Source organism: Sciurus vulgaris (genome assembly GCF_902686455.1).
Source record: "Sciurus vulgaris genome assembly, chromosome: 6".
In the NCBI taxonomy this organism is placed as follows: Eukaryota; Metazoa; Chordata; class Mammalia; order Rodentia; family Sciuridae; genus Sciurus; species Sciurus vulgaris.
In genome coordinates this window covers 113,933,171-113,944,972 of record NC_136466.1, presented here as the reverse complement: position 1 = coordinate 113,944,972, position 11,802 = coordinate 113,933,171, and the positions used below count along the sequence as shown (strand labels likewise).

The window sequence follows — 11,802 nt, the reverse complement described above, 5'->3', positions numbered from 1 at the left end:
CAGAGCAGATCCTGTGTCTAGTAAGGACCCTATGATACAGACATCACTCAGCCAGCTTGGAAGGTAGCCAGTCATAGGTTCCTACAATAATATTAGCTACATTATTTATGCAGGGTTTTTCTTTTTTTGCTGGGGGAATGCTGCCAGGCTCCATGCTAAATGCTATAATTGTAAATATACACACACAAAAATCTATCTATCTATCTCTCTATATATAACATATATGTTTATAATTAATGTCATTATATGTAATTATATGTTCATACAATATTAGTTATATATTTTTGTTTAACCCTCACTATAATCCTAAAAGACAGGTATCAGGTTTACTTTACATGTTTGAAAATAAGCATATAGTGATGTGGTAACCTAACCAAGGTCACATAGCTAGGATCTGAATGGTGCCTGTCTTCAAGACAAATAATTTTCTCTTTCAATGTTAATGTTTGCCTTATAGCATGGACAGAGCCACCTCCCTGGGATCCGTAAGGAGAAGGCCCATCCCCTCTACCTGGATGTGGGGACATGAGGTTTGGGTTTGGGCCTCACTCTCCCATGCAATGGCAGTACCTTAGTGAAGCGCTCACTCTGAATCTCAGTCTACATCAAGTAAGAGCACCCACTGCACAGCTGCTGTGGTTGATATTGGGGAAGTGAGAGAGTAGGTAGGCAATCCCTGCTGTGGCTGGCAGAAGGTCCCACCCTGGGGCATCATTTCCTCCACCTTCAATGAGGCAGTTGAGGAGTGTGAAGTGAATAAGATATACTTTGGTCTTTAAAGGTTTATAAACACTCAGTGTTCCCTAAAAACACACTCTAAAATTTAAAAATCCAAACTGTAGAAAAACACAGAGAAAAAGAAATCTCTCATCTCCCTCAGTCTTCCAGTTCACATTCTAGAAGTCATCTCCTTCCAGAAATACTTTATGCATAGATAAATGTGCATGTCTCCCGGCTCCCATGGATATGCCTCTCATTTTTATGCATGTAGAAGCATACATATTTTGCACTGCAACATTTAAGTAATTTTTGGTCTTTTGTTATTGCAAATGAAGGTACAATAAAATATCTCTTTCCATCTGCCTGAATGCACAATAATGTCGTTTCTGAATCAGGCAGACCTGGGTTGTGGTTCCAAAATGAATTATCTTTTGGATGGCTTTGGCCAAGTTATTTAATCCTTGCTTTATAATACATAAGAGGGCAATAATGATGGTGAAAGGATTCAGGGGGCTGTCATGCTTTCTTATGAGGATTATATGAGACAATATACATAAAATACTACCATGCCTGGCAAATAATAGGTGCTCAATCAGTGCTTTTTCTAACAAAAGGTATTTTTTCCTGTCTCAGATGAGGTAGTTCTTGGGGTCTAAAGACATATACACAGAAGATATCCACCCTTTCACCTGGGGACACGTCAACCACCAGTGACTAGGTCCCAGGTAGCATCACTCTGCTTCTCAGGTCATACAGGTTTCAACACTCATCCCAGCACCATTTTAAAAGTGGTCAATCTCAGCACCAGCTTGTGTCCAGATAAACACTACTGTCCTTCAAGAACAAGTCAGCCAGGCTGGCCACCTACCATGCCCAGACCAAAGGATGCTGGTACTCACTGAGCACTGTGCTACCTGACTGCATCATGCGGCCCACCACCCACCTACCCACCTCTTTCTTACCCATTAGGCTTAGCTACTGTTTTTCCTCTATGCTAACTTCTCTTCAGATTCTAGACCATGGGAATTCCAACCACCTCTCAATCTCTTTGTCACTTCACTACACAGTCATCTCTCCTGTTCTTTAATTGCCCTATAAAAGAATGTATACTACCTCAGTAAGTTCCTAAGTATGTTGAGGATCCCAATAGAGAACACACAGATGGTGCCATATATCCCTCTTTATCCCCATCTCCTGCTATGTACTATACTATGCACACAGTGTACACTCAAGAATGATTCAAGGAATTGGTTCTAAACAAGAAGTCACCTACAACTGAGTTTTTAGTGAAAGAATAGAAGCAGCAATCAGCTCTAGGACCTGCTTTCCCTTAAAGGTTGGTACCAGGAAAAGAACAGCCCTATTATTTCCATTTTGATTCACTGGGATAAGAAGCTTATGAAATTTAAGAAAAATGGATCAAAACTCTTCCCTCCTGTTCCCAACGTAACCTGTAAACTGAAAAGAAAGAAATACACTAAAACCTACCAGGAGTTTCTGTGATTTTGCATGGTGTAAAACATCCTGATAGTGCTGGGCACGGTTGGGGTCCACATTTCTAATCTTAGCATTAGGTAACATTAACGTATCTAAAGTCTTCAAAGGATTTCCTTCATCTATAGCTTCATTGATGAATCCTATAGCCACAATTCCTAGAAAAATAAAGAAAAAAATTTTCTTTTAAGTCATAGCACATCTCACATTCCCTAGTATCACCTGTTACAAAGCAAGTACAGCAAGGCTCATATAATAAGACCAATGCAAAAACATTCATGTATTTCTACCTACATATAATATACAGTCTATAAGCAAAATCAGGAAAAATTCTATTCATTAAAGATTCTAACTACAAATAGAGTTTATTTACACAAAGAATAATTTAACACAAGAAGCCAAGACATGCACTGAAAAGTATGAACTGTCACTGAGAAAATTTAAAGACAACCTAAACAAATAAAAAGGCATCCTATGTTTATAGATTAGAAGATTTAATATTGTGAAAGAATAAATACTTACTCCTCAAATTGGTCTACAGATTCAGTGCAACCTCTATAAAAATTTTAGTACTGTTTCTTTTATTTTTAAAATTTTAATTTTTTCTAATTATTTTTAATTATTTAAACATGACAGATTTTGATAAAGCATGCATAAACGAAGTATAATTTCTCATTTTTCTGATTGTACATATTATAGGATCACATTGGTCATGCAGTCATATATGTACAAGAGGTAATAATGTCTGTTTCACTCTACTATCCTTTCTACCCACATATACCTTCCCCTCCCTTTACTCCCCTCTACCTAATATAAAGTAACTCTATTCTTCCCTACCCACACCCTTATTATGAATTAATATCTGCATATTGTAGAAAACATTTGGCCTTTGGTTTTTGGGATTTGGCTTATTTCGCTTAGTTTGATATATTCTCCAACGCCATCCATTTACCAGCAAATGCCCTAATTTCATTCTTCTTTAAAGCTGAGTAATATTCCATTGTGTAAATATACCAAACATTTTCTTTTTACATTCATCTGTTGAAGGACACCTAGAACAGAGACCCTGAACCTAATGGAAGAAAAAAGAGGCCCAAATCTTTACCACGTCAGCCTAGGATCTGACTTCCTTAACAAGACTTCTAAAGTATAAGAAGTTAAATCAAGAATCAATAAATGGGATGGACTCAAATTAAAAAGATTCTTCTCAGCCAAAGAAATAATCAATAATGTGAAGAGAGAGCCTACAGACTGGTAGAAATCTTTACACATGCACCTCAGATAGAGCACTAATCTCTAGTATGTACAAAGAACTCAAAAAAGTTAACATAAAAAAAATGAAATAACCCAATTGATAAATGGATTTAGGAACTGAACAGACACTTCACAGTAGAAGAAATATAATCAATCAACAAATATATGAAAAAATGTTCAACATGTCTAGCAATTAGAGAAATACAAATCAAAACTACTCTAAGATTCCATCTCACTCCAATCAGAATGGTAATTATCAAGAATACAAGCAATACTAAATGTTGGTGAGGATGTGGAGAAAAAGGTACACTCATACATTGATGGTGGGAATGCAAATTTGTGCATCCATTATGGAAAGCAATATGGAGATTCCTCAGAAAACTTGGAATGGAACCACCATTTGACCCAGCAATCCCACTCCTTGATTTATATCCAAAGGACTTAAAATCAGCATACTACAGTGATGCAGCCACATAAATGTTTTATTTTTTATTTTTAAAAAATTTTAGATGTTATTTTATTCATTTATTTATATGTGGTACTGAGAATCAAACCCAGTGCCTCACACATGGTAGGTAAGTGCTTTACTACTGAGCCACAACCCCGGCCCCCACATCAATGCTTATAGAAGAAATTGGAACCCTCATACATTGCTGGAGGGAATGTAAAATATTAGAATTATCTTGCAACACATTGTCAGGTCCTTAAAATATTAAACCTAAAATTACCATGTGATCTCAATTCTACTTCCAGGTAACTAGAAACACATGTCCACATAAAAACTTGTAAGCAATGTTTATAGCAGCATTATTTATAATGGCCCAAAAGTAGAAACAGTCCAAATATCTACTAACTGATTAAATAGATAAACAAAACATGTATCCATGGACTGGAATATTCTTTAATTTAGAATGGAAGATGAAGTGTACTCATATATGATACATGGATTAACCTTGAAAACATTTTGCTAAGTGAAAAAGTCAGACACAAAAGTCCACTGCGTACTTTAAAAAGGCAAACTTTAGGGCTGGGTATGTGGCTCAAGGATAAAGTGCTCGCCTGGCATGCTTTAAGCCCTGGGCTTGATCCCTGGCTCCACAAAAAGAAAAGAAAAGAAAAGAAAAGTAAAGAAAAAAGGCAAATGTTATGGTATGTGAATTATATGCTATTACTAAACAAGGGAGGCATAATTTTGCTTAAAAACATCAACAGAGACTATTTCTAGCATAACCCTCACAGGTGTTAGATGATGATGTCAAGGTATTAGGCGATGGACCCATAAAACATGAGAGCTGGACTAAAGTTGAAATGCATAGAAAGATAAATGGAAGTACAGAAACATTTTGATATACACTCTTTTCTTCAGATTACTTTAGCATTCTGTGAAGAATTCCAAAACACATGTTTGAACTCCCTACAGTGTTAATAAATAGTACAGTGAATATCCACATGATATATCCCAGTGCTATCCAATAGAACTTCTGTGGTGGTGGAAATATTCTTTCTCTGCTGTCCAATATGGTACCCATTAGCTGCGTTAACTTTTGAGGATTTAACAGATGGTTTGTATAAATAAAGAACTGAACTTAAAATTTTTGCTTAACTTTAATTAATTTACATGTAAATAGTCATATGTGGTGGTTGGGAAAGGTAGGTAGGCTCCACAGAAATAAACATAGTTGTACTTATTTTGGGATACTTCTAAGGTTTAAATATGGATAATTAATTCCATGTATTTCACATATTATTTATATAATAACAGGTAATAAAATGATACCTGGAGTCCTAATTCATGGATATACCTTAAGTATATCCTCTGTCTTAATTTCTACCATCTCTGACCCACCAAATGATCTTGGACTATAAAGTCCAGGAACAAAAAAGCACAGAAATCAAGCTAGGGAATCTGAAAACTTTATGAAATTTTAAGCAGAATGGAATTAATTTGGTGATTACTTCTCATTACTATCTTATTATTAAAAAATTAACAGAGTCATAAAATAATATAATATGTGTTTATATGTATACATATACATACACACTTATTCATATACATGTTAAGAGGGGGTTTTTACTTTCTAGTTTCATGTCCATGAACAAGAAATGGTAAAGAAGCTAAATATTAAAAAGCAACAAGCTTAGAAAATAAACATTCTTAGGGCCAAACTAAAACTTTTCACTGTGTCAGTTGTTTTTCATAAAATATGATCACAAGTCACTTTACAAATGCGATGTGCCATGAAACAGAATGAGTACTTCAAACTTTTAAAACATATCTCTATCTTGACATTCAAATTAAGGTAAAAGAGTTAGCTAACTATTTTCTGAATAGATGACCCCATAAATACCACCTTGATAGGAATAAAAAGATTTATCTGTAAGGAAAAAGAAATAATCTAAAACTCAAAGAAATAATTCCAGATTATAATTTAGATATGTTTGAAGTAAATGCAAAATTATTTCTCTAACATGCAAATTAAATGATTTCTAAACATTGGAAGAACTCTGGAAAGTGCAAGTACAATGCACATATGAGGTGTTGTTATCTCACCCTATGGTATATGGAGAGTAGAGGATACTTCACATACTGGACACCCCTCTGGTTAGGTTATTGTATATTGTAAATAGCTTCAAATACCCCATCCAAAACCAGCCTTAACAGAATCAAGTCTGAGAAAGAGAATGTACACACAACCTAACTATCTATCACCTGGCAATGAGTGCATTCCAGCTGACTTGATTGAAATCACCTGAAAATTTTTGTTTGGTGTATTTCTAACAGAAGCAACTGAGGTCATAGTAAGTGACCTCATAGGAGCTGAGAGACCTACCCAGAAGCCCCCTGGGCCTCTCTGCATCATTTTCTCTGTTTATACAAGCAAAGGGGGAAGTCCCATATGAACACAGATTATTAAAGCCACGACCCACTTCTTTAAATCAAAGTGTGATATCATATTTGAGATGGTGAATGAAGTAACCTACAAAGAATGGAAGGTATGCCAAATTTAAAAAGCAAAATCTCAAATAAGAAAACTTGCCTTGTCTAGGCTATATGGTAAAAATAATATTCCTTTATGGCTTTATAGGGAAAAGTGAACTTTCCAGTAAGAAATCAACAGAGCATACATGTTTGAGGAAATGCACTTAACAGCTTCTCCACTGAATTCATCTTCCACATTTAGCATTTTGCATTAGCTGATCCACATCACCAGTGACACAAAGAATCAGAACTTGGACCAGGTGGCAGCAGGAGTGGCCGGGGGTGGTAGGAAAAGAATGCACCTTTGTAGTGCCCTTGAAAAAGTCTCAGCTCTTTCAGATGACTTAATTATACTGTGCAATTGTTGTCTGATCACAGTGCATATTTTTAAAACTGTAGCTTTTAAAGCAATTATCTAAACATAACATCAAATTCAATGCTTCAGGAATTTTAAACAAAAAATACCTCTTTTTGACAAAGGGGGAAAAACATCAAACCAAAGTACAGATGAAGTCCCCAAATTATCGAAACAATACCTGAAATAACTACACAAGATGACTGAAGAAAATGTAAGAATGGCCATGTGCTCTGTTCTATGCAGAATAACTTAGTAGTGAAGTTTCCTGGCTAGATAAAAGTCAAAGCAATCAACAGATTTCTGTTACAAATTCTATCCACCTAAAAAGGGCCACTGTCTTTTTAAGTTACACAAACAAGAAAAACTTGTTTTTCTTTTCCTGGTAAAACAAAGGTTCTAGTTGACATTTGAAATTGGCATGTCCCCCATTATCATCAGTGTGAAGAAAAAGAAGAACAGAACTACAGTTGTGCAGCACTGAGCTTGGGTGAGCAGCACATGCTGGGTTTCTTAAAGACCCAGCTGGTGGGTATTCCTGAAAAGAATTGGCAGGAAAGTTAGGAAACAAAGATGAGACCTCATTCTTCATTATGCCTACCAAAAGAAAGCAGTCCTGGCAAAACTAACCTTCAGATTTGAAATAAAATCTTTCCATGATAAACAAAAGTTAAAAGAATTTACAAATAGAAAGCCTGCCCTATAGAACATTCTCAGCAAAATATTTTGTGAGGAGAAAGTGAAAAGCAACAATACAAATCAGCAAAGGGAGGAACTACCCTAAAGGAAAAGCCAATCAAAGGAGAAACCAAGTCAAGTTAAAAAACAAAAATAAGCCAAAATGACCAGGAATACAAATCATATCACAATAATAACCCTGAATGTCAATGGCTTAAACTCAGTAATCAAAAGACATAGACTGGCAGATTGGATTAAAAAGAAGGACCCAACAATTCGCTGCCTTCAAGAGACTCATCTCAGAAAAAGACATCCACAGACTAAAGGTGAAAGGATGGGAAAAAACATACCATGCACATGGACCCAGTAAAAAAGCAGGGGTCTCCATCCTCATATCAGATAAAGTGAACTTCAAACCTAAGTTAGTCAGATGGGATAAAGAAGGACATTTCATACTGCTTAAGGGAAGCATAAAACAGCAAGATATAATAATTTTAAATATTTATGCCCCAAACAATGGAGCATCTATGTATATCAAACAAACCCTTCTCAATTTTAAGAATCAAATAGATCAAAACACATTAATAGTGGGGGACCTTAACATACCGCTCTTACCACTAGACAGATCCTCCAAACAAAAAGTGAACAAAGAAACTATAGAACTAAATAATATAATCAATGATATAAACAATGGATATTTACAGAGTATTTCACCCATCATCAAGTGAATATACTTTCTTCTTAGCAGTTCATGGATCCTTTTTCAAAACAGACCATATGCTATGCCACAAAGAAGACATTAGTAAATACAAAAAAATGGAGATCCTACCCTGTATCTTATCAGACCATAATGGAATGCAATTAGAAATGAATGATAAAACAACAAACAAAAACTACTCATACACATGGAGACTAAATAATATGCTATTGAATGATGCAATGACAACAGAAGACATCAGGGAAGAAATAAATTCTTAGAGGTAAATGAGAACAATGACAAAACATATCAAAATCTCTGGGACACTCTGAAAGAAGTACTAAGAGGAAAGTTCATTGCATTGAGCTCATACATTAAAAAAATAAAAAGTCAACAACTAAATGACCCTACATTACATTTCAAAGCCCTAGAAAAAGAAGAACAGTTCAAAACCAAAAATAGTAGAAGACAGGAAATAATTAAAATCAGAGCCAAAATCAATGAAATTGAAACAAGAGAAACAATTCAAAAAATTGACAAAACAAAAAGTTGGTTCTTTGAAAATGTTAACAAAATTGATAAGCCCTTAGCCACACTAATGAAGAGAAGGAGAGAGAAAACTCAAATTACTAGAATTCATGATGAAAAAGGAAAGATCACGACGAACACCATCGAAATACATAACATAATTAGAAGCTACTTTGAAAATCTATACTCCAACAAAATAGAAAATATCGAAGACATTGACAAATTTTTAGACATATGATCCTCCCAAACTGAATCAGGAAGACATACAAAATCTAAACAGATCAATTTCAAACACTGAAATAGAAGAAGCCATCAAAAGTCTACCAACCAAGAAAAGCCCAGAACCAGATGGATTCTCAGCCAAATTCTACAGGACCTTTAAAGAAGAATCAATACTCCTCAATGTATTCCAGGAAATAGAAAAGGAGAGAACCTTTCCAAACTCATTCTATGAGACTAGTATCACTCTTATACCAAAACCAGACAAAGTCTTATCAAGGAAAGAAAACTTTAGACCAATATCCCTGATGAACATAGATACAAAGATCCTTAGCAAAATACTGGCAAATTGCATACAAAAATATATTAAGAAGTTAGTGCACCATGATCAAGTGGGGTTCATCCCAGGGATGCAAGGTTGGTTCAACATCCAGAAATCAATATATGTAATTCATCACATCAATAGGCTTAGAGTTAAGAATCATATGATTATTTCAACAGATGCTGAGAAAGCATTTGATAAAATAGAGCACCCCTTCATGCTTAAAACACTAGAAAAAATAGGAATAGTAGGAACATACCTCAACATTGTCAAGGCTATCTATGCTAAGCCCACAGCCAACATCATTCTTAATGGAGAAAAACTGGAAGCATTCCCTCTAAAAACTGGAACAAGACAGGGATGCCCTCTTTTACCACTTCTATTCAACATCGTCCTTGAAACAATTGCCAGAGCAATTAGACAGACCAAAGAAATTAAAGGGTACAAATAGGAAAAGAAGAACTAAAGCTGTCACTATTTGCTGATGACATGATCCTATATTTAGAAGATCCAAAACTCCACTAGAAAACTTCTAGAACTAATAAATAAATTCAGCAAAGTAACAGGATATAAAATCACTATGCGTAAATCTAATGCATTTCTATTCATAACTGATGAATCCTCTGAAAGAGAAATTAGGAAAACCATTCCATTCACAGTAGTCTCAAAAAAAAAAAAAAAAAAAAAAAAAAAACCAAAAAAAAACTTGGGAATTAATCTAAGAGAAGAGGTGAAAGACCGCTACAATGAAAACTACAGAACATTAAAGAAAGAAATTGAAGAAAACCTGTGAAGATGGAAAGATCTCCCATGTTCTTGGATAGGCAGAATTAACATTGTCAAAATGGACATTCTACCAATGGTGCTATACAGATTCAATGCAATTCCAATTAAAATCCCAATGACATTCCTCATACAAATAGAAAAAGCAATTGTGAACTTCATCTGGAAGAACAAGAGACCTCAAACAGCCAAAACAATCCTGAGTAGAAAAAGTGAAACAGGAGGTATCACAATACCAGACATTAAACTATACTGCAGAGCAATAATAACAAAAACAGCATGGTATTGGCACCAAAATAGACAGGCAGATCAGTGGCACAGAATAGAAGACACAGAGACAAAACCACATAAATACAGTCACCTCATACTAGACAAAGGAGCCAAAAACATACAATGAAGAAAAGATAGCCTGTTCAACAAATGGTGCTGGCAAAACTGGAAATCCATATGCAGTAAAATGAAATTAAACCTCTATCTCTCACCCTGCACAAAACTCAACTTAAAATGGATCAAGGGCATAGGAATTAGACCAGAGACCCTGCACCTAATAGAAGACAAAGTAGGCCCGAATCTTCATCATGTTGGTTTTGGATCAGACTTCCTCAACAAGACTCACAAAGCAAAAGAAAGCAAAGCAAAAAACAATAAATGGGATGGACTCAAACTAAAAAGCTTTTTCTCAGCAAAGGATACAATCAAGAATGTGAAGAGAAAGCCTACAGAGTGGGAGAAAATCTTTTCCACACGCACTTCAGATAGAACACTTATCTCCAAAATTTATAAAGAACTTACAAAACTTTACACAAAAAACACAAAGAACCCAATCAATAAATGGGCCAAGGAACTGGACAGACACTTTACAGAAGATGACATATAGGCAATTAATAAATATATAAAAAAGTGTTCAACATCTCTAATAATTGGAGAAATGCAAATCAAAACAACTCTAAGATTTCATCTTACTCCAATCAGAATGGCTATCTATTATCAAGAACACAAACAATAATAGATGTTGGCATGGATGTGGGGGAAAAGGCATACTTTTACATTGCTGGTGAGTTGCAAATTGGTACAGCCACTCTGGAAAGCCGTGTGGAGAATTCTCAGAAAACTTGGAATGGACCCACCTTTTGACCTGGTTATCTCACTGCAAAGGACTTAAAATCAGCATACTACAGTGATGCAGTCACATCAATGTTTACAGCAGCTCACTTCACAATAGCTAGATTGTGGAACCAACCTAGATGGCCTTCAACAGATGAATGGGTAAAGAAACTGTGGTATATATACACAATGGAATATTTTTCAGCCATAAAGAATAATAATATTATGGTATTTGCAAATAAATGGATGGAATTGGAGAATATCATGCAAAGTGAAATAAACCTGTCCCAAAAAATCAAAGACCAAATGTTTTCCATGATAAGTGTAGAATGATATATAATGGGGGTGAGGGGGGTGGGAAGGGAGAGAAGAATGGGGGAACTTTAGATTATGTAGAAGGAAATGAGAGGGAGGGGGGTATAAAAAATGGTGGAATGAGACAGACATCATTACCCTATGTACATGTATGATTACACGAATGGTATGAATCTAAATCGTATACAATCAGAAATGAAATGATGTAACCCATTTGTGTACAATGAATCAAAATGCAGTCTGTAAAAATTAAAAGATAAATAAAAATTAAAAAAAAAAAAAAAAAAAAGAAAGCAGTCCTACCCGTTGGGTGGCATTAGCTATACTACCCGAATCAATGCTGCAGAAGACTC

General features: G+C 35.2%; 1 protein-coding gene and 1 long non-coding RNA gene across 2 annotated transcripts in view; one reads left to right on the top strand and one right to left on the bottom strand.

The window, feature by feature from the left end:
- The window catches only part of LOC306664408, a 1,052,029-nt gene that overhangs the window by 358,203 nt on the left and 682,024 nt on the right, over positions 1–11,802 (top strand). The gene's annotated exons all lie outside the window — the stretch shown is intronic.
- IQGAP2 (IQ motif containing GTPase activating protein 2) overlaps positions 1–11,802 on the bottom strand; it is a 284,608-nt gene that overhangs the window by 84,845 nt on the left and 187,961 nt on the right. Inside the window, 1 exon segment of the mRNA XM_079145190.1 lies at positions 2,209–2,372. Within this exon segment, the coding sequence (XP_079001316.1) occupies positions 2,209–2,372 (164 nt within the window).